We start from the raw sequence: 24,427 nt of genomic DNA on the forward strand, positions 1-24,427 counted from the left end.
TCTTCGCACTTAAACGACCATAACTTGAGCTACAGAAGTCCAAATGATGCGGTTCCAGTTGGGTTGGAAAGCTAACATCCGGGGCTTCGAAATGATATAAATTTTGCCATATGTTGCTTCGCGTTCAGGGGCGCGCACGCGCACTTTGCGCGCGCGCGCCGATTCTGTCCATGGCCCACTTTAAGGAAATCGTCCCCAGCGGTTTTAGGAGCCTTGTGGGCCCAATCCAACTCATTTCTGATGCTATTTAAGTCAAGGATTGAAGAGGGATGAGACATCTAGTTACCATTAGTTTAGTTTAGTAGTTAGAAGTAGTTTCTAGAGAGAGAAGCTATCACTTCTCTCTAGAATTAGGATTAGGATTAGGATTAGTTCTTAGATCTAGGTTTTAATCTTTGCTTTCTTCTACTTCTACATCTCAATTCCTTGTTATTAGATTCATTCTTCTTCTATTCTTTTGTTGCAATTTCCTTTATGTTGTTCTTACATTTTGTTGTAGATCTACTATTGTTCATTCCATTTTCTTTCCATTTTATTTAGTAAGGGTCAACTAAGTGGTAGCAATGAACAATTCTCATCACAATTGAGAAGGATAACTAGGATAGAACTTCTAGTTCTCATACCTTACCAAGAGCCTTTTATAGTTGTTAGTTTATTTTCATTGCCATTTACTTTCATGTCTCTTATCCAAAACCCCAAAACAACTCAAACCAATAACAAGACACTTTATTGTAATTCCTAGGGAGAACGACCCGAGGTTTGAATACTTCGGTTTATAAATTTAGGGGTTTGTTACTTGTGACAAACAATCTTTTGTATGAAAGGATTTTTGATTGGTTTAGAAACTATACTTGCAACGAGACTTCAATAGTGAAATTCTATACCGTCAAAAATCTAATCATCAAGAACCTCCGTCACTCCTCACGCGGCCAAACATCATAACCCGCAACTGTCAGCATCGCTGACGTGAGTTGTAACCCCGAACTCCCGCGCTTGCGTCATTCCAGTGCCAGCCTACTGTCTGGGTCTTGTTGAATTACTCGAAAAATAAATATCCACGAAAACTGAGAAAGTGAACATCCAAAATCATACAAAAACGAACATCCAATGCGAACATTTTAAAACTTTGACAGTTAGATAAATCATAACCAGCAATCATTGTCTACAACTAAATACCCAAGAACAATCATCCACGCTCACAAAGAAAGTGAACATCCGGAGACGGGAATAAGGCACAAACTGGTCGAGACGGAGGTGCTGGAAGTCCGGGTTGTTGCGGTGCCCCGAGCTCGACTCACACAACATGCGCGTCCTCCCTTGGCCTGTGCGGACGACGGCACTAATTGGAAGAGGGTTGGCGCGATATCCGACGGCGGTTGGTAACCATGGTGGCACTGTACCGGCTTTTGCTTCGAAAAGAGAGTAAGAGAAGTTCACACCGTATTGAGAGAGGAAGATAATCCTAATTTGATTCCATAGCTGACGGGATTCATGATTTGATTCAAATTTTAAATTGGAAACTATTTAAAATTAATTAATTGTCATAACTAACGGGAATCATGATTTTATTCAAATTTTAAATTGAAAACTACTCAAAATTAATTAATTTCCTCTAATTTAATTCTATTTTCAATTTAACCCCATTGTACACATTGTATAAAATATACATTGGCTCCTCATACTTTTCCTTTACAAAAAGACCGCTTGTCTCATAGAGATAACGAACAATGATCGAAGTGGCTCTTTTTTTTTTGTCAAGGATGTCGTTGTCCTTCATATAAAAAGATAAGGTCGGATTGACAGTTCACTCTATAAATATCATTATATAGAAGCAAACATGATTTTTTAATATATGTATTAGACAAATACATTTTTAATAAATTGCTATAGGATAATAAAAATATTATGCGTTATTTTTCACATATTTTCAATGTATTATGCTAGGTATATGTAAAATTCAGCATTTAAATTAATTATCTATATAAAATATATATTAAAATATAACATATATATTAAAAACATGTGAATAAATATATGGTGACTAATTTGATATTTAATTCTTTATATACATAATATTTTTTTTGTATTTCAATAAATATATATTATACAAGCGATTAATTTGATGTGTAATTTTTAATATAACATAGCATAGTTGATAAGAGTCAAAACATTAATTTATCAAAGCACTCTAAACTGCAATGTTGATAATAGAAAATACTTAAAAATACAGAAGCTTTAATGGCAAACTAAAGATTAATCGTCAAAACATTTTGAATTCCAACCACTCATGAAATACAAATTATAGATTATTCCTTTAAAACATTCCCAGCATTCTTCAAAAGTACAAATTTAGAGCCACTAATAATTTATTTGCATCACAATGAATAGATGTAACGAAGAAAAAAAATATTATTTAACCACATTCTTTTTTATGGAAGATAGAAGGAACAAGCAATGAATTATTTAACTCACATTCTTTCTTGATGGAAGATAGAAGGAATAAGCAATGAATCTAAGATACACTACTAAGTAAGCCTCACATACAAATTTTAAAGCAAAAGAATCATAAGAAAGCCCAAATTCTATATATAAGAACACAAATCTTAACAAATATTCAAAAGATGTGAGACACAATTCTCTAACACTATACCGCTAACTCAACACTAGGTCACCAATCTTAAAGGTCACATGAAAACTCAAGTAAAGTTTATGGCATGAAGGTATAAAAATATTATACTCTATGATGCACGGACACTGACACGGACACGGGACACGATACGACACGGAACACGCTGACACGCGAACTTTAAAATCTTATAAGACACGGAGACACGTATACATATAAAATATAAAGTATTGTTTTAGATAAATCGTAATGATATTTTAATATTTTATTGATATTGAAATATAAATTATTTTTTTTATTATTTTTAATGTCTTATTTTAATTATATCAAGTATTTAAAATATCTTTTTGTTTTAATAAATAATAATATATACTATATCTAAATTTATTTCAAGAATATATGTTAACAATAAGACTGGACACGCTGACACGTGATATTATTTAGGTGTGTCCAAATGTGTCCGGCAAAAATTTTTTTACTTTTTATTAAGACACGGTTGGACACAGCAGACACGAGTGTCGGACGAGTGTCGAACGAGTATCATGTCCAAAATGTGTCCAACACGCGAATACAGCAACTCAACCAAGTGTCCGTACTTTATAGACTATACTATATTAAAACACAGAGAAAAAAAATAAAGACTTATTAATTCTGTTAATTTCGAAAAGAATATAATTTTTCTATCTTTTCTAAATAGATTACACACTTTCGTATAAAATGTTACAAGCTGCTATATAAAAAATTATCATATTAAAAATATTTTTTGCATCCATACTAATTCCATGATGAGAAACAAACACTCCAAATATGGAAGTTATAAGTTGCTATATAAAAAGTTATCACATTAAAACCATTTCTTGCGTCCATACTAATGCCATGATGAGAAACAAACACTCCAAATATGATACTAAACTTTTAAAAACTAAATTTTGATATATTCTCAAGAGAATATTTTTAGTATTTTAAAATTAAAGAGCAAAATCGTAATAAAGTCATGTTTAAAAATTTGAATATTAGAAGAATTATATTATATTGATCTTGGATATCAAAGAGACCGAAAATTCGTCTAAAAAATAATAGTGCTAAAAAGGCAGTATTTATAAAGTCTATTAGAATAAATCAGGACAGCAAGAAGCTCCCTAATACTTTTTTGGTTCAGTGGGACTTACAAAATTTAATATTTAAATTCGAATTTATTAGATCCATATTTAGTTTGTTTTGTTACTAGGGTTTGTTAGAAAATTTGATTTAGTGCTAATTTGCTTAGTATTATTTTAGGGATTTTAAATTTTAATCAATATGATTTAATTTAATAAGATCAAATTTGATTTAAATTAGTTATCATATTTTTAGAATTTTTTAATTTAAATTAGTTATCCTATCTTTTAGTTATTATATCTTTTAATTTTAGAGTTATATATAGGAAGATTTGACCCATTTTTAGGTTAATCTATTAGAATCTATTTAAACATTTTTTGTGAGACAATTTACACAACATTTGATGAATAAATTTTCGTGGTTGCTTTATGCATATTTTTTTATATATTATCAAGTAAGGTGAGTGATTTGATTTGCTTGTTGCGTGAAGAAATTTGAAGGATCCAACCTAAGGTAATTCTTTAGTGTTAGTTCTTTCAATTTTCAGCTCTTTAAACTAGGTTGTCAAGAACAGATTCTTTAAAGATCTAATAGAAAAAATTTTCGGTGACCTATGTGACAACTTAGATTTTAGTAACGGACTTCTCGAATTTCATACGTTAGGAATTTGCAAAATTCAAGTAACATAGTAGACTTTGTTTGACAAACCAATTTCGAATATATAGAAAAAAATAAATAATAATATTTTATTATAATATTATTTTAAGATAATAATATTTTAGTATATTAATAATTTATTATAGGAATATTTTATGATAATAATATAATATCTGGGTCCAAAAATCTACTGGCACGAATTAATGTCGGCACTCTTGTTACTAGTATCATTATACTAGTAGCTCATATATTTATTCTAGTAGTATAACTATTTATAATCTAATACATTTAGTTTTAGTAATTATCTCCTTAAAATATATTTTATTAGTTAAAGCTGGTGAGTAATCACCTCGAGATTTGGCTCGTTTTGATTTTGGCCACTTCCTGCTTGTTTCTCTTTCTTCGCATGTAATCTTGAGAGCCACTTTCTTCTTCCAATCTCTTCTAGTTTTTAAGAGCTTCCAAGGAAAGAAAAAGAGAGCAAAATTTAAGCAAACTCCCTTAGTCTCCTTAAGCTTCTATATTCAACTCTTTTTATTCTAAAACTCCAACGAAGATTATAAACCGATTAAAATATTCGTCTCTTCACAACAGTACCCGATTTCTTAAGGAACTCTTGCTTAAACGTCCATAGGGGCAAGAATCCCTCAATCCCAACTTGAGAAAGGAAATGAGCGAGCTATAAATCGCCGAGAGAAAATTTGGTTTTTGCAAGCTAAAACGAAGAGGTAAGATTTGGTAAATTTATTATGAAATAATTATATTCTTGATGACTGATTGATGGTTGGTTGTTTGTTACTTGAAAATTGAGTGGTTACGTAGTGTTTTGACATGTATTTGGTGGCTGGATTATTAGGCGTTGGGCGCCTCTCTCTTGAAATTCATGGGTGCTGGACGCCCTCCCTTTTTGTTCCTTAGGAGCTGGGCGCCTTATCTGTTGCTTTTCTCGGCGCTGGCCATGCCTTCTGAATTCTTAGGGGCTAGGCGCCGCTCACTTTAAATTTTATGGGCGCTGGGCGTCCTACTTTTGTATCCTTGGACACTGGGCTCTTAACCATACACACGCTCGAAGGCACTGGGCGCCCAACCATGCAACCTACTTGGACACTAGGCGCCCTATTATTTAAAATCCTAGGCACTGGGCCCCTAATATTGGGTGCTAGGCATCTGTGTTCTGCGATAAAGTACACACTTCGAAAGCGTTAAGCGCTAGTTTGGGTGCTAGGCACCAAGGTAATATAATAGAATTTCGTAAATAACCAAGAAAAAACGTAATTTAGTGAAAATGCAAAGATAAAAGTGTGATTAGTTTAAAGGCATGCATTAATGATAATTAACTAAAACTTAGAAATTAAGCTATAAACATCCAAATCTTGAATTCTAGTGTAATATTTTAAGATTTAGTGATATAGAAAAAATTAAAGTAAAATATGATGTAAGTAACGTAAAAGTTTAGGAATATTACGGTAATTATAATAAAAGACATAGAAAGATAATTCAAACAGTCTAGATTCTAGAGATTTTTTCATAAAAGGTCTATGATGAGGTAAGAGAATTGAAAATTGATAAGAGAGTAAGCTAAAAATTGAGGAAGAGATTAAGAACTAAGTAAAGAAAAAGATTAAACAAGAGGCAACTGAATGGCCTCGGCCATAAGACTTAAACAAGAGTGAGTCGAAAGTCAACTAAATGACTTCGGTCATAAGGCTTAAGAGCTGAAGTAGGAAAGTCTAACGAAATGAGTGAAATGCAATTAATAAGAAGTGAAATAACTAAGAATGTTGAACGAGTGATTGAATAACTGGCAAGGTCGAGGATTTTGTTCTGCTTGCACAGTGTTTGAATATATAGTGGGGATGCCCGTACTGTTTGAATATATAGTGGGGATGCCCACAAACTGATAATTGTTCTCCAGATATAAGCATATCAATATAATTTAAGTTAATGGAATGGCTATGCTATAGGAATTAATACAATTTAAAATCAATTGGACGGCTATGTCATAGGGCTTAATACAATATAAAGTTAACTGAAAGGCTTTGGCCATATGGCTTATGCAACTAAACATTTGAAAAATCATATCTAAGACTAGTTCTTAGGTAATGTCGGCTTGTAGGGTGTAAACCGACACGTGAACTCATGACCTGCATATGATAGACATGCATCATACTTGTTTACGCATATTCCTCTGATGTGTGTGTGTGTGTGTGTGTGTGTATTTTCTTTCTGTGTGGTGTCCAGTAATGACGTATGATTGTGTGGAGAAGTAGTGGGTGATATTTTACCTTTTGATGATGTTTAGCTTAGCCCAAGTCTTGAAGACTTAGAATGTTATTCCCTCACTTTTGTAGCGTAGAAGGAGTAGGAAAATATAGAGTTTAGGTTAGCTCGGGTGTTAGCTTAAGAACTTCTTGGACAAGTCAGGAACTGGGAGGTCATATGTATATGTATGTAAATAGTTAATAACTTGCTACTTCCAGGGATGTCATAACTAAGTGATGTAAACTGAGTGCGATATATATATACACACACGCGCATGTGCACGCACACACACATTGATAGTTTTAAATTGCTTTATTTGTTATTTCCTGTAATTTTATCTATGAATGTTTCTACATATCAACCAAACATTTTGGAAAAAAAGATACCACGTAAAATAACTACGCTTTAACAATGAATCAAGGAGGCGAGTTAGTAACGCCCAACTTCTAGTGTGATCATGACATAATAAAAGTTGGGTTGTTACAACCTAGGTTGTTAATTAAGAACAGGTTTTCTTAGAGGTCTAGTAGAAAAACCCTTCTCTATCTTTTTATGTTTCCGCTGTCTCTTTTCTTTCATCATTCATATTTGTTCATATCTTTTCTATCATCTGGTATCAGTTACAGATTGTAGATAAATTCTTATTTATCTACACGTTTTATGGTTCTTGTTTAGCTCTTTATTTTATTTTTTGTATCTATAAATTTACTTTAGAGTCACATTAAAACATTAAAAAAAACACAAAATAAAAAAATTTCAAAAAAAATGAGAAAGAGGTAATGTTCTTCGAAGTGCAAAAAAAAAAAAAGAAAAAAGGAGGAAAATGCATACAATTAACAAGGTTGTTTGATTTCAATTTTCAAGTATCTAAATTTTCATATTTGTTTCAAATTACTTTGGGATATCAATTGGAATTGGAAATTATCTTAGTGTCTCTAAAACTCTAAAAAAAATGTCTATCCTTGTTTTATGTCCTTCGCCATATAATCTGATTTTTTTTGTCTTGTCAAATTGAGAAGTTTTTATAATTAAGTTTATCTTAGTTTGGTCTCTTTTTTTACGTTGATTTCTGAAGTGCAACTTGTTAAAGCAATCTAAGAGCGAAAAAAGGTAAGACTGGTGAGCTCAAAAGAAGGAAAAAGCCATAGACTGAGTGCAAACACGAGTGTACTAATTTGAGTGATACACGTAAAAAGAGTGTTGTGAGATTCTTTTTATCCTTTTTTGGTTTCGAAATCAGAACACAATGAGGATTAAGGATTGTAATAGTGATGATGAAGGAATCTCGTATGCGAGAAAAGTTTTTAGGTCGCAAATTCCTATATTTAAAGGAATAAATGATGCTAGTTAAAGCTTATTTCGAATGGAAAAGGGACAAAGTCAATTTTTCATGTTGTATCCTTTCAGAGAAAAAGAAAGTTCGATTGGTAGAATCCAAATCTTTTGACGATGTTCGTATATGGTGGAATGAGTTAGGAAAATCTAGAAAAAGGTATGAAAAAGACTAATTTACAGCTGCGAGAAGATGGAAAAAATCATGAGGAATCGGTTTGTGCCATCATCATACATCATGAAGAATCAGTTTGTGCCATCATCATACCACAACAAATTTCTTGAAAAGTTTCGTAAGTTAAAACAAGGTTTCAAATCAGTAAAAGAGTACCACAAGAAGTTAAAGGATTTGATGACAAAGACTAATATTGAAAAGAGTTTTAAAGTTCTTATAAGGCGCTTTCTTATTGGATTAAACAAAGAAATTGTAGATAAGGTCAAATTTTACCATTATGCAACTATGGAGGATTTAGTCGATTTGGCTAATAAGGTGGAGTAATTGCAATAATTTATTGCAACTTGGCACCTTTCAGGCTCTAATGCTATAAGGTTTCTAAAGGATTTAAGTTTGAGGATAAAACAAAATTTAAAGTTGCAGATTTCAAGAAGAATCTTATAGATTGACATAAAAAGAGTTCTTTTAATCCTATCTTTAATTCTTCTTAATAGTCGGTGATGGAAGAATTTGTTGAGTATGATGTAGATGGAAATATGTGCTTGGATGAACCAAATGTGCAATAGTTTTTAAAGGAGTCCTTGGGATGTGCAATTTGAAAAACAAGAGAGAAAATAAAAGAATTTAAGAGAAGAAGAAACTAAGAAAGAGAGTGAGTGTTTGAGTGAAAAGAATCAATGTTCGAGTGATAGGAAGAGTTTTCAGAAACAAAAAGATAATAGTGAGAGAGAGGAGTCAATGAAAGAAAAAGAAAGTGAGAGCAATAAACACACTTGTAAAAGAGGTTTAGAAAGTTCTAGCTTAAACAAGAGTGCATTAGTATTATTAAATTCCAAAGAGTCTTTAATTTCTCATATATCAAACTATGAATTGTCTAGTATTTTTATGTCAACTTTTCAGGATTTTGTAGATTCACTGATAAATTATGGATGCATTAATAGGATAAAAAGAAAGAAAGAAAATTAATTTCAAATTTTGGTGAGCAGTTATATGAAACATGTCTCATGTTTTCAACATATCATAAGGTGTTGTAGGTTTTGCATTTGATAATTTAAGAGATCTTGAACAAAAGATATGCAAAGTGGACTAAGTTGTTAGATTATTTTTTGTCATAAAACAAGGTAACGAGAATATGATTGCTAATGAATTGTCCATAAGATATGATTTAATGACAACTCTTACTCCTAAATTCTTAGTATTTGATTATATGAAGTATTTTTATGCAACTAAATCTATTTTTGTTCTATATCTGTTACTTGTGAGAATATTGATTTCAAATGCCATAGTGGAATGATAAACCACTATTTTATGTTTTATATTGTGTTTAATTGAGTGATTTTTATCAAATTCTTGCCCACTTATTCATATGATTTGCATGATTTTACAATTTCTTCCTAGTTTAGTTCTATGATTGAAAACTTGCTTCCTAGAGATCTTTTAATTACGTATTTTAATTCTTCTTTATACCATTCGATGCCGTGATTCGTGTGTTAAGTGTTTCAGGCTTCATAGGGCAGGAATGTCTTAGAGAATGGAGAGGAAGCTTGCAAAAAGGGAAGGAGTACAAGAAATAAAAGAGACAACCAGCGAACAGCGACGCGCACGCATGGCTCACACATCCGCGCGATTTGGACAAAATCACAGCGATGCATACGCATGCTTGACGCGTACTCGTGGATTGGAGTTCGCGCAAACAACGTGAGTGCGTGCCTGACGCACACGTGTGGAGAGGAAAGTCGTCAAATGACGCGTATGCGTGACATGCGCGATCTGCAAAAAATTCAGGAAATGCTAGGGACAATTTTGGGCCGCATTTTGACCCAGTCTTCGGCCCAGAAGCACAGAATAAAGCCAGGGAACATGCAGAGACTCAAGGGAATTCAGAAATTCACAATTTTGGGTTTTTAGATGTAGTCTTTTGAGAGAGAGGTTCTCTCCTCTCTCTTAGGTTTCAGGATTAGGATTTCTTTTAGTCATTAGGATTGTTTCTTCATACCAGGTTCAATATTCCTTTATTTTGACTTCTCTTATACTTTTAGATACTTTAATGCTTTTATTTATTAATGATTTATGTTGCCAATTGGCTTATGAACTTCTCCATGTTACATTTGATATCTTTATTAACTTAATTTGAGGTATTTCATATTTATGATTTTAATTTAGCTTTTTACACTCTTAGCTTTGGTTGAGTAATTAGTAACACTTGAGTTACCAAACTCAGCTGTTGATTCAAATTGGAATTCTTTGCTGATTAATTTGTACTCCAATAACTCTAGTCTTTCCATAAGAGTTGACTATGACTTGAGGATCAAATTAATTAGTCCGCTTGACTTTCCTTTATTTAGTAAGGGCTAACTAAAGTGGGAGCAGAGTCCAATTCTCATCACACCTGATAAGGATAACTAGGATAGGACTTCAATTTCTCATACCTTGCCAAGAGATTTTATTAGTTATTAATTTAATTTCTTGCAATTTACTTTTCTTGTTCAACCTATTTAAAAACCCCAAAAAGATACTTTTTCCATAACCAATAATAAATCATACTTCCCTACAATTCCTTGAGAAGACGACCCGAGGTTTGAATACTTCGGTTATTTATTTTTTGGGTTTGCTTAAGTGACAACCAAAACTTTTATACGAAAGGATTTTCTGTTGGTTTAGAAACTATACTTACAACGCGATTATATTTATGATTTTTTTTACCGATAGAAATCAGTTCGTCAAAATGGCGCCGTTGCTGGGGAATTGCAAACGTGTGCCTTATTATTGGTTATTGTAAATATTTTCTTTTTTTTATTAATTTGTGGTTTTTATTTTCTCTCACTACTATGAACTCTCACCCCTTTGGCTATGAGTCTGGTTACAATTATGTTGCAGAAAGAGGAGATTACAATGAGAACATGCATCAAGGTTGGAACAATCAAAGATGGGAGGAGCCACAAAGATTTGATCAACCCTCATGACAACAACCACCTCCAATGGACTATCAACAACCATTCTGTGATGCATATCAAGGCAATGGCTATGGTGAGCACTCTTTTGATTATCAACAACCACCACCATATGCCTATGAACCCCCCCTCAACATGACTTTGGACCACCATACTCACAAGCTCCTTTCCACCATTCACCTCCATATGACCCTAACCTTCAACCACCATACCAACCACCTTATGAGCCATATGAACCATATATAGAACCACTCCAATTCTAACCCAATTACTCCCAAGAACCACCACCTCAATATTCACCATCTTCATATCCATCAATCCAAGAGCACTATGATCCTACTTATGATAGCCGAGCGCAACAAGAATCAAGGGATCGTCTCAAGAAAACAGTGAAAAAACTTCATGCAACCCTTCGACAACTAGATCAAGCGATAAATCAATTACGTTCATGATGTTTGGACATTCAAGGAACCCCCATGGCTTCATGTGGAGAATCTACTGAAGAACGTGGCATGAAGCAGAAGTTAGAAACTCCGGTGGACAGTGAGCAGCACGATTTTGTATTGGAACAATTGGAAGAAGATACGCCTGCCATTGAAGAGGAAGAAGTGGTTGAAGACTTAGGAGATGCAGAACCTCCATGGGAAACTCAAGTCATAGAGCCTCCTTCTAAGACGTTTGTAATTGATGTTGAGGAGGGTGTACATCCTCCAAAGCATATCATGGTTGAAGACTTTGAAGGGGACAATCAAGAGATGGATTCAATCATTAATAAATTCTTATCTACATTTGAATCCTCTCCCATTGGACTTGACATGGAGATTAAAGAAGAAGAAGCACAACCTCCCATGTCCTTGGTGAACAATGAAGAAGAAATTGAATCGGAAGAAGCTACCAAGAGGAAGATGTTGAAATTGAAGAAGCTTGCAAAGAGGTGGAAGTTATCAGAGAAGAGCACAAGGGAGTGGAGCTTGCAAATTCATTAGAAATACCTCTCCCAAGGCCATTACCGTCCAACACAACATTCAAGTGGGTAAAATTCTTATCCTTGACCTTTACCTTCCCACTTAAATATGGGCTACTGGAGACGGATGGTCAACTTAGAACTCTTTGTGGCATTAAGAGTAAGAGGAAGATGGTTAGTGGTGGGCAACACAATCCTAGGTTCATTATGGTTGAAAGCTCAAAGTTTAAATGCAAAAGTTGGTGTAGAACTCGATTGAATGGGTCTAGGAAGATGTTTGGGTGCTTACGTGAGAATTCTAAGCTGAACCACCCGAATGGAATCATGATAATCAACTTGAAGACGGGTGTAGAAACAAGATTTGGGATTCGAAAATATATGAGGATCAATTTTGGGAGCTCAAAACTTGTAAAAAACTCCATCAAAGCTTGAGGAATTTACGTGGTATTGATAGAGCTTATTGGAAGTCTAAGTATTGGTGAAAGTTTCAAGACGAGTTCAAGCACAAGCCGCCATGACAAGGAGCTCACCAAATATCCAACTTAAGGACTTTAACTAAAAGTGCTAGGTGAGAGACAACCCACCATGGTATGATCGTTCTTTTTCAGTTTAGTTTTATTTTGTTTTGTTTTATTCTTAGTTTTATTTCATTCTATTTTTCTTAGTGTTCATTCATAATGTCTGCATCAGCATCTGTATTTTGCATTCTGCATACTGCATATTAAAAAAAAGGGCGATCGACGCGCAAGCGTCTACGATGCGCACGCGTCATGTGTCTATGCGCCCTTGAACAGAGAGTTACGCGACGCGCGGGAGTGGTGCGTGGTGCACAAACCATACCAAGCGTTCGCGTACCTCACGCGTACGCGTCCCCTGCGTGTCTATGTAAAATCGGTGTAAATGATGTTTGGCCAGAAAATTGTGTTGGTGTGGGGCTGGAACTGTGCTGGGAGCACAAGCCCCATCACGCGTACGCGTCCCTGACGCGTGCGCGTCACTTTTCCACAATGGCCATCCACGCGTACACATCCTCGACACGTACGCGTCACTTGAACTTTATGCGATCCACGCGTACGCGTGCTGTACGCGTACGCGTCGCATGCGACGCATGATTGAACCATCTCAGCGCCTGATTATCTTTCCCCCAATCCTAATTCTTTTTCATTCATACTTCTTTCATTCTTCTTTCTTTCTTTTCTTCTCCCCCTCTACTCTTTATCCTTTTAATTTGCTACATTTATTTATAGTTTCACTATTTTGGTTTCTTTTCTTCTTTCATTTTCACGCATTCTTATGTTGGTGTTAGAATTCTATTTTGGTCATACCTTACTATACTTGAACTTGTGGATTTTTCTGAGGAGTGATTTGACAATTGCACTTAATTTTGGCACTCATATACATTTGGATTATATTATTTTCATTCCTATGTTCACATTGCACATCAAGTGTTTGTGAAAAAGTTCCTATGACATTTTGAATCATATTTTGTTTTACTCTTCTACTTTCATGCCTCTTTTTCACAACACTTGGATGCCACATGTATTTGGGATTATCATTCACAATTGTCATCATTACACATGCTCTTTCAATTGGCACATTTAATACTTGATGCTTGAGCTATGCTTCTCATGCCTATTTCTGCATGCCATAAATACTCCTGCATCTCATTATTATGAATTGCCTTTTTGCTCCTAATTGTTATCTTACCTACATGATGTAGCTACCATGTATTTAAAGCTATTATTCTCTCTTTGGGATTCATTATCACTTGGAATCTCTTTCTCCCGGTTCTTTCGTTCTCTATATTTAATATTCTTCCTTTTCTTTCTTCTTTAGACATGGGTACCCAGAAAGGAAAAGAGAAGGCCACTGACAAGACACCGGCACAGAAAGGAACCAAGAGACCTCCAGCTAAGGTGCCTCCATCTACAAGCGTCAGTTGGAGCCACCCATCCACCTATACATCTCAGCATGCACCGAAGATAGTGCAATCTTTAAGTGTGGGGAGGTTGATACCGATCTCCGTGGGTTAGTACCTTCCTGTCTCAACACCAATGTTTAAATTTTCTTTGTTAAATTAGTTGTTGCATTTGCATGTTTGATTGTATATTTTCTTGGTTTTATGCATATTTTACCTCTTGGTTGAAGTAACATTTTCTTTTTCAAGAAAATTTTTATAGCATTTCACTAATTTGAATAAAAATTTTTATTGAACTTGTTTGAAGAAATATTATTTTGGAACATGGTTTAGAGCTCGAATACATAAAACTGTGAGATTTTGAGCCTACTTGATTGGTTGCATTTTATCAACTAATATTTTATTTTTGGTGTGTTTTTCTCTCTAAAATTGTGATCTTTGTCTTGCTTAATTCTATATATCCATTATTTGATGTATGCATACACTTACATGATTGAGGCCTTGTTTCACTGAGCTTACATACCCATATGGCCTTACCTTTCATTATCCTTTGCAAACCAAAGTTGAGCCTATTTTACCCATTTGTTCTTTATTTTAGCACATCATTAACTCTAAGCGAAAAACAATAATGTCCCTAATTTGAATCATTGGTTAGTTTAGACTAGTGAGAGTGCTCACGAATTAAGTGTGGGAAAAAGTGGGTTTGAAAACGTTTGGTTTAAGAATTGGGTGTTGTATATCTTTATGAAAATGTGAAAGAAATATTTAGGACATGTTCATGCATTCAATAATTTAATCATATGCATTGAGAAAATTAGAAAAAAATAAAAAAAATAAAAAAAGGAGAAAAAAAAGAGCAAATAATAAAAATGGGACAAAATGCCCCAAAGTAAATGGTGAAAGCAATGCATATGAGTTGTACTCAAGCTCGGATGCATGAATATGTGGAAAACATGGTTAATGGATAGTTAGACTTTATATTATGATTACATGGATTGTCTTAAGTTAGGTGAAAAGTTTAAGTTAATTAAGGATTCAGATTTTTGTCCACTTAACTAAATACAATCCTACCTTGACCCTAACCCCATTACAACCCTTAAAAGACCTCTTGATTTGTGTATTTGTGCATTAAACTTTTGTTGATTGGTAGAAAAAGAGCAAGCCTTAGAAAGCAAGGTTAGTAGAGAATTGAGAGAATCAAACCTTAAACATATGAGTGATTAGAGTGTATACACTTCCAGTGAGGGTTCGATGCTCGATTCCTTGTTCCTTGCTTTCATGAGCTATTTTCTTCATGCAAGTTATTTGTACTTTATTTTGTGATTTGAATTAGTGAAATCCAGTTCATATTTATTCTTGAAAGATTTATTTACTTTTTCACCAAGTAGGTAGAATCATTTTAGCATGTAGTTGCATTCACATTCATAGGTTGCATTGCATGAGTCTTGCTTTTCCTACTCATTTATTTTATCTCCTTAAGCTAAGCATGAGGATATGCTAATATTTAAGTGTGGGGAGGTTGATAAACCACTATTTTATGGTTTATATTATGTTTAATTGAGTGATTTTTATCAAATTCTTGCCCACTTATTCATATGATTTGCATGATTTTACAATTCCTTCCTAGTTTAGTTCTATGATTGAAAACTTACTTCTTGGAGATCTTTTAATTAAGTATTTTAATTCTCCTTTATACCATTCGATGTCGTGATCCGTGTGTTAAGTGTTTCAGGCTTCATAGGGTATGAATGACTTAGAGAATGGAGAGGAAGCTTGTAAAAAGGGAAGGAGCACAAGAAATAAAGGAGACAAGCAGCGAACAGCGATGCGCACGCATGGCTCACGTATCCGTGCGATTTGGATAAAATCACAGCGACGCGTACGCATGCATGACATGTACGCGTGGATTGGAATTCGCACAAACGACGCGAGCGCGTGCCTGATGCGCACGCCTGGAGAGGAAAGTCGTCAAACGACGCGTACACGTGACTGACGCGTACGCGTGACATGCGCGATCTACAGAAAATTCAGGAAACGCTGGGGACGATTTTGGGCCGCGTTTTGGCCCAGTTTTTAGCCCAGAAGCACATAATAAAGCCAGGAAACATGCAGAGACTCAAGGGAATTCAGAAATTCACAATTTTGGGTTTTTAGATGTAGTTTTTAGAGAGAGAGGTTCTCTCCTCTCTCTTAGATTTTAGGATTAGGATTTCTTTTAGTCATTAGGATTGTTTCTTCATACCAGGTTCAATATTCCTTTATTTTGACTTCTCTTATACTTTTAGATACTTTAATGCTTTTATTTATTAATGATTTATGTTGCCAAATTGGCTTATAAACTTCTCCATGTTATATTTGATATCTTTATTAATTCAATTTGAGGTATTTCATATTTATGATTTTAATTTAGCGTTTTACACTCTTAGCTTTGGTTGAGTAATTAGTAACACTTGAGTTATCAAACTCAACTGTTGATTGAAATTGGAATTCTTTGCTTATTAATTTGTACTCCAATAACTCTAGTCTTTCCATAGGAGTTGACTAGGACTTGAGGATCAAATTAACTAGTCCGCTTGACTTTTCTTTATTTAGTAAGGGCTAACTAAAGTAGGAGCAGAGTCCAATTCTCATCACACCTGATAAGGTTAACTAGGATAGGACTTCAATTTCTCATACCTTGCCAAGAGATTTTATTAGTTATTAATTTAATTTCTTGCAATTTACTTTTCTTGTTCAACCTATTTAAAAACCCCAAAAAGATACTTTTTTCATAACCAATAATAAATTATACTTCCCTGCAATTCCTTGAGAAGACGACTTGAGGTTTGAATACTTCAGTTATTTATTTTTTTGGGTTTGCTTAAGTGACAACCAAAACTTTTGTACGAAAAAATTTTCTGTTGGTTTAGAAACTATACTTACAACGCGATTATATTTGTGAATTTCTTTACCAATAGAAATCAGTTTGTCATGGAATAAAAAGAATCACATATATGTTATTTATATATTTTTGTTGGTCTCATAGACATAAGAGTGTTGATGAAATTTATTCTGATTTTATTGCATATAATAAAATTGAATCTTAATTTTTTTTGAATATGTTGTGCATTCCTTTACTTATTCCTACTCATATATGAATTGATATTCCTATGAATTTTCTACTTGATCTTCTTAGAGTTAGAAAACGTAAATATATCATTATTTTTTCTGTGGATAGATTTCTTGTGGTGATATTTCTAATTGCAAGTCAAAATATTAAAGATTTCACACATATTTCTGAGTTGTTTTCGAAGAGTTTGTGCTAACTTATGCTAGTTGTTTGGATGAGTATATCTTGCATGTTAAGAGTGTTTTGGATAATTCTGTGCGAGACATTGAACTTTCTTATAACTCTAATATTTATAACTCTGTTGGTTGTTATCCTTGTAAATCTTTAAATGTTTTTAAGTCTTTGACTATTTTTGAATTATTATTTTTTCCCTTGAATAATAATAATGTTACTTTAGATGGTGAAAGTAAGGTTGATAAGATTGAACTTGGACACATGAGGGATAAAGTCACTATTCAATGAATAAAGAAGAGTCATCAAACTATGATATTTAAACTCGAAGATTGGGTTTGGATTTCTTTAAGGGAAGAAGAACTTCTTATTTAGAAAAAAATAGCACTTGTTGTTAGAGAAGATGGTCCATTCCAAGTGTTGGAGATTATTAAGGACAATTCCAACAAAAATAATGTTCTTTGTAGATATTATGATCCAATTGTATTTAGTGTATCTAATTTTTCTCATTTTGATATATATGCATATTCGAGGAAGAATTTTTTTGAAAAGGGAGAAAATGGTATGTGCTCAAGAGGGTATTTTTGACATTTGAAAGCTAAAGAACAAAATGGTAATATTGTCATGTTCAAAGATCTGAACACTGGAAGAATTATACCATGCCAATCTTGAACATCAAGAAGACCAAGAGTTCGTCTAAAAAATAGTAGCGATGCTGAAATGGCGGCTACTCATAAGTCCATTGGGCTAAGTTAGGATAACAGGAAGTGCACTAATACATTTCAAGTTTAGTGGAAATCACAAAATTAATATTTAAATTCGAATTTATTAGGTCTAGTTTGTTTTGTTGTTACGGTTTGTTACAAGATTTGATTTAGTTTTGATTTGGTTAGTAGTATTTTTAGGAATTTTAAATTTAAATCAATATGATCTAATCCAACAAGATCAAATATGATTCAGATTAGTTATCATATTTTTTGAGATGTTTTAATTTAAATTAGTATTATATATTTTAATTTTAGAGTCATATCTACGAAGATTTAACCCGCTTTTAAGTTAATCTGTTAAGGGTCTATTTATACACTTTTTATGAGACAATTTATATACTTTTTGATGAATAAATTTTCGTAGTTATTTTATGCACGTTTTTTTGTGTGATCAAGTAAGGTGAGTAATTTGCTTACTTGTTGCATGAAAAAATTTGAAGGATCCAACCTAAGATAGTTTTTTAGTGTTAGTTCTTTGGATTAAGCTCTTTGATCTGAGTTGTCAAAAACATATTCTTTAAAAGTTTAGTAGAAAAAATCCTTCTAATAACAAAGATTGTTAAGAACAAATTTCTTAGATATCTAGTAGAAAAACTCTTATCTATCTTTTCATATTTCTGGTGTCTCTCTTATTTCGTCTTTCATATTCATTCGTATTTTTCTTATCAAATCTTCCCCCAAAGAAAAAAAAAACAATAGAATAGGAAAAGAATCAAGAACCTCATGACGATCAAGATCCAAGAGCAGTGCCAAGAACAAACGAGAAGAGCTCACGAATGGGCAAAAACTCGACGAGGGCAATGTCAACATCATAGCCAGTAACAGGAATACATCAACCTAATAATCTCAAGGATGTTAAAGAAAACTAACAACAACATAACAGAATCAAAGAAATCATTGTAAAAATCGAAAAAGAAATTAAAAGACAACAGAATAACAACAACAACATAATAGAATCAAGAACATCATCAACAATCCTAAACCATAGTAATGACAACAATAATTGAAGAAGAAAAATCACAGATTAATAATCCTAAACCAATTAAAACAATTACAGTAAAAAATACCTTCTAGAGCACAAAGATGAGGGAGCACGATAGAAGGCTGGGCGCAGCAGAACTGGAGAAGAGGTGGTCCGGACCGCCGCAGAACTGGAGCTGGTGAGGGTGGTGCACAGCAGAACTAGGAACAGAGAAGGGTGGAGCGTAACGAAGTTACAGCAACCAAAAGGCTGGAGCCGATGGAACAGAGCCAGCGTGGCGGAACATCGACTGCGCGACAGAAGAACGATGTGAGATGAGTTGCAGTGGGGACGGTGGTTTCGAGTAGTGGCCGAGATAACCGTAATGGGGACGACGGTTTTGAGCAGTTTCAATGGAGACGGTGACACGGGGGTGGCTGGACGGAGCAAGTGATGGATTTTTCTTTTGCTGAGGGAGTTAGGGAGGAGCTCAAGAGAAAGGAGACGTTGCTGCTGAGTAGTGACTAGTGACTGTTGAACTCAGAAGATTAAGGTTACCTTTTATTTACTCTCAAATGTGTTAGATCTTAGTTCGGTTTGATCGAGTAATTTCTAGCTGGTTCAGCAATCCAAAGACAATTTTTAAAAAAGACAATTATACTTTAGTTTTTTACCAGTTTTCGATTCGATATGTCTAACTGATCGATTCAAATCAATTTCAGAACCTTGGATAAGACAATTAGGTCATTTGAAAATATAATTATATGACTAAGACAAATTGGCCTTCCTTCTTATTGTTATTAAGGGAGCAATTCGTCTTAAAAATTTCTAAAGTAATAGGAGTTTGTAAGAAACCAAATGATTACTTTAAAACTCCAATCATATATATGTTTACTCTAATATTATCGTATATACAAAAATATTTTATTGAGCATAAAATTTGTACAGACACGTAATTTTTTACATGATGAGTAACATAGAATGGATTTTTTTTCATATAAGATTTTTTTAATATTGAGCCAACATCAAATTTTAAATCATATGTAATTATTAAAAATTCATAAAGCTTAAGTATGAATAAGTCTGAAGGGTACATTTAAAAAAAATCAATTACCTATTTGTTTGACATTAATAAACCCATAAATGATTGAAATAAATTCGTATATTATTGTTAAGCTAGCTTTATTGTAAATAATAATCATGTTTGAAATATTCAATTATGGCCCCTAAATGCAAGATGGTAACTCCACGTAACTATAACACGTTGATGATTGAAAGCAGGGAATACATGAGAAATAGCAAGCAACTAGCTACAAGATCAAGCCTTCCTTTGTACCCTCTTAAGATGGAAAATCTCAGAGTAACGACCCTTTTTTTTCTTTTCTTTAGCGCCCTTCTCATTCTTCAGGTGAATGCAAAGGATGATGTTCAAAATCAACCACAAGAAAATCCATCATCTCTTTCAAAGATACTCACTGATACAATTTCTCTGCTAAAAACATCGCAAGAAACTTCATGGGAGAAGATCAAAACTGTCATCCATGAAATGCGAAAGCAGTTTTCTCCTTCGAGTTTGGAGTGAGTTTAAAGATCCTTAAAACACCATTTTCAATTTGATTGAATGTTTAATTTTTTATGAGTATTGTTTCTTGATTTCAGGGGTGTGGGTGAGACAGAAACTGAACTTGGCACTGGTGGTGTCAAAGGAACCATTAACGATGCAATCACCAAGAATTTGGAGAAGAGCAAAGAGACAGTTGTTGAATCTGCCAAATCTGCTGCAAATGTTGCCAAAGAAGCTGTTCACAACACTGGAGAAAAAGACTCTGATGCAGAACTTTGATTAAAATCTTGGAATTATTTCTGCATTTAATTTTGAATTTAATCAAAATTATTAGTCTTCTGAAGGCTGAAGCACACTCCATAATTGTATACACAAATTTATTGTGAAATTTTGTTTCCCCAACAATTCATCCTTTGCTCCCAATACGTATCTGTGTATCACAAGAATCATCGGTTTTTTTTCAAGAACAAGCAAAATGCCAGAGAATTCCGTTTTATGGTAGGGATTCCGTCATGATGAAGGAAAATTAAGTCAGAGATATATAAAATATGAATTTCATGACCAGAACAAAAATTAATTAAACAATTATTCATGAAAGTATACTAAAATGGTATATAAGGGTAGCTCTTCTATGATCTATGTACCACAAAGTATATACATATTACAAAGGTGCATCACAACTCACAAGAAACAGTAACCATTACCAAATGCCGCTGGATTCACCTACAACTTTTGGCACCAATAATTTAAATTGAGACATTCATAATGGCACGATAACTAATGAGTGCTAGAACATCCAGTAGCACAACTGAACAAGAATTCTGTTATGCGGTTTAAAAATTCCAAGGCTGAGTGAAACCTGCTTCAAAATTAGTAATAAATCTAGGAAGGTGTAGGATCCAGCATCCAAGTACAGGAGCTCAACTCATGCAATATCTTGAATATGGAAGTCAATTCCAAAACAAAACTCCATTTATCTGATTAATCTATAACTTGCACAATAACTTCATCTTTGTACTTGGCATAATCAAGTTTCCCTGGTTGCTTCTGTTGTGTGAAAATTAATGTGCTTTTTTCTGGAATTCTATTGATCATGAGAAATATCCATGCTGAATGGGCAAGGATTCCTCGTATTGAGCCACAACTATCTCCTCCACTACAATCCAGCCCTTGCTATCCAGATTTGCTTGCTCGATCTGCTCATGGCAACTCTGAGAATATAAAAAAGATAAGGAAGATAAAAATGCTATTACATTACAGGCACAGAATGATAAGTTCAATGGACAAGAAATTCTGTAAAGACACTTGAGAGATACAGAAGGCATACCAATGAGTAACATATGTATAATCACATTAATTGACACACAACGAGGAGATGCTAATGGAGACTGGAAAATATGGATATTTAAAGGAAGAAGTAAAGCAAGTACGGCTAACATGAAGTGGTAACTAGCATCGACAAGCACAAGTTCAGGAGAACGAGTGCATTTTACAATAGAAAGTATGTATGGATCACCATTGAGCCATTTCTATATTGTCAAACTAAAAGGGACACAGAAAATGTGTCATATAGATCAAGTGGCAAGGGCAGAATACCAACCTCAGAACAAGTAAAAGCAATAAGGGTCATCCATTCCCAGTTTTCAATCATCTGTCTTTGCTCACCCTCAAGTGTTTCCTGAAGGAAATATAGTAATGGAGGCATAAGCTGCATCTCAAATTGCCTCGGTCTGCCACAGTGCCCGCAACTACCAGGGTCTATTTCCGCAGCTGCAGCTAAAAGTGGCTTCCCACCATATGAGTATCTATACGGTTACAGAAGAATAGTAAGCATGAAACCAAATTATATGACAAGCATGAGGCAAGTGCAATTCAACTCTTTCCTCCACTATAAACATACCTGAAACACTGTTCAGGATAAGAATCCAGTCGTTTCTTGAACTTGAGGTATGTCCTATCAACAGTCAGAGCTTTATCATATTCATATTGTTCCTTGTCCCAAGTTTCTTCTGTTTGTGAATGATACTCAGCATCATTTCCATTCTCCTTAATAGAAAGAGATGAATAGCTAGAACACACAGAATTAAGATCTTTTGAAGGTGGTTCTTCCTGTGTGTATATATAAAAGCAAGGCATCACTGCAAATAACCAACACACCAAACAATTATAACTATTTCAACACGAAATTTAGTAGGCCTTGAGGTCATAAGAGTATCAGGCGTGGTAATTCAACCAACAGGGTGACCATTGTTTTAGCCCAAACAAAAAACTTTCCCACATTTGTATTTTCATGCTGCGGGTTTGATTCACACAATATGAGCAAGAGAGGATCAAACAAGGCATCATATCATTTGGTTCAAATAGTAATTTTTACATGCTATAGAAAGGAGCAAGTTTTGATCACAGTAAAAACTTTTGAAGTTTTCAATCCATTGAACAAATTGGAAACTTGCAAAACTTTTCTGTTCAATCCTTGACACAAGGACAGGGCACTTATCAGTTACACGCATGAAAGATGATTTTTGTTTTTTATTACCTGGCGTATCAGCATCAAGGGGGACAGCTGCTGGAGGCTTGTGATTTTGGCTTCCGGGTGTTTTCTTCTTCTTCTTCTTCTTCTTCTTGGTTTTAAGGTTACTGGGAGTAGCAAAAGTGGTAGCTGCAAAGAGTGCCTTCCCCAGTTCTTGGACATCCACTTCGTCTTCACTGTCATCATCATTCGACAAAGCAGCAGCAGCAGATGGTTCATCCGGTACATCAGCTAGCAGAGAATTGTCCTCTGCATCGTGAATATTCTGAAGTCGAAGAACTCGCCAGCTGCCAAAGACCACAACTCAAGTAAAGCGTAATAACAAGAGGAGTAATGCCAGGGAACCAACTTTTTTCGGCCAACATCAGCCAATTTTTTAAAATTATTTTGTTTACCTTAAATTCTTTTGCCCTAAATCATTAACTCTTAATCTTAAATTCTAACCTATAAACCTAAACCCTAAAGTTGGCTCATTCGAAGGAAAATAAGAACAGAAAGAGAGAAAGGGAGGAACCTGTGGCATTTGGGAGTAAGGCAACCGAAAAGGAAAAGAAGGCGTTGTTGAAGGCTGCGATTTGGATTTGAAAGGGGAGCATAGACTTGTGCGATAAGGCACAGTTTAGTGCCGCAGTTGCCGCAGTGAAGCAAGTTAGCGTCTACTGCGTGGTTGGGAAGGGGCCAATCCTGTTTAATGATAGAGGAAGCGAATCAAGCAACTATAACTGAAACTAAAATTGAATGAGAAGGTTTGTTACACATACAGGGAGACCTCCAACTTTGGTGGTGTAAGGATCGGCAGGTTCACGATTGTTGTGAGCCCATGGCCCAGGCATTCCCAGCATCGTCACTTTCGCCATTCTTCAATTGTCACTTGTCCCTGGACTCCCTGCTCATCTCATAATAGGGTTTTGGGTTTGCTTCCACCTAAAACGACTAAAACGACGACGTAACACTCACAATCTCATACAATTTGCTGCCGCTGCTTTCATTTCAATTTTCATTTGCTTTATATTCATTTTCGATCGGAGTAAATCGTAAAAATTAATCTTAAATTATCAAACATATATTTTTAGAAAAGCTTTTACTGACAAAGTTTTTTACACGTATGATAAGAAAATAAAAAATTTTTATTTTTAAAATATGATAATTTTATTATAGATATTTTTTGTAATTTTTTAAATTATTAAAAATATTTTTAAAAAGTAAAAAAAATTTGGAGATTAAATCTTAGTTTTGTTTTTCACATGTACCTTCTAATAGTTAATCAAATATTTTTACAAATTTTCGAATCAAATATGTAAGTATTTTGCTAAATACGTAAGTTATTTGTAACTTATAAAAA

At 34.1% G+C, this 24,427-nt stretch overlaps 3 protein-coding genes across 3 annotated transcripts in view; 1 reads left to right on the forward strand and 2 right to left on the reverse strand.

The window, feature by feature from the left end:
• Positions 1-19,517, reverse strand: part of LOC107470295 (pentatricopeptide repeat-containing protein At1g71490) — a 33,016-nt gene extending 13,499 nt beyond the window's left edge. Inside the window, exons 1-2 of the mRNA XM_052255307.1 lie at positions 19,098-19,517; positions 18,751-18,867 (exon numbers count right to left, since the gene is read on the reverse strand). The gene's annotated coding sequence lies outside the window, so the exon portion shown is untranslated. The remainder of the gene's footprint in view (positions 1-18,750; positions 18,868-19,097) is intronic.
• A 780-nt stretch (positions 19,518-20,297) lies between these two features.
• LOC107470293 (uncharacterized) lies at positions 20,298-21,107 on the forward strand. The gene is made up of 2 exons (XM_016089687.3): positions 20,298-20,569; positions 20,651-21,107. Exons 1-2 carry the CDS (start codon positions 20,337-20,339, stop codon positions 20,832-20,834), a joined length of 417 nt encoding a protein of 138 aa, XP_015945173.3. The 5' UTR covers positions 20,298-20,336; the 3' UTR covers positions 20,835-21,107.
• A 48-nt stretch (positions 21,108-21,155) lies between these two features.
• Positions 21,156-24,052, reverse strand: LOC107470296 (uncharacterized). The gene is made up of 6 exons (XM_016089691.3): positions 23,847-24,052; positions 23,600-23,769; positions 23,092-23,372; positions 22,456-22,693; positions 22,156-22,360; positions 21,156-21,766 (listed from the first exon to the last, which is right to left on the reverse strand). Exons 1-6 carry the CDS (start codon positions 23,940-23,942, stop codon positions 21,647-21,649), a joined length of 1,110 nt encoding a protein of 369 aa, XP_015945177.1. The 5' UTR covers positions 23,943-24,052; the 3' UTR covers positions 21,156-21,646.
• Positions 24,053-24,427: the final 375 nt, after the last annotated feature.

Source organism: Arachis duranensis, chromosome 10, assembly GCF_000817695.3.
Source record: "Arachis duranensis cultivar V14167 chromosome 10, aradu.V14167.gnm2.J7QH, whole genome shotgun sequence".
NCBI lineage: Eukaryota > Viridiplantae > Streptophyta > Magnoliopsida > Fabales > Fabaceae > Arachis > Arachis duranensis.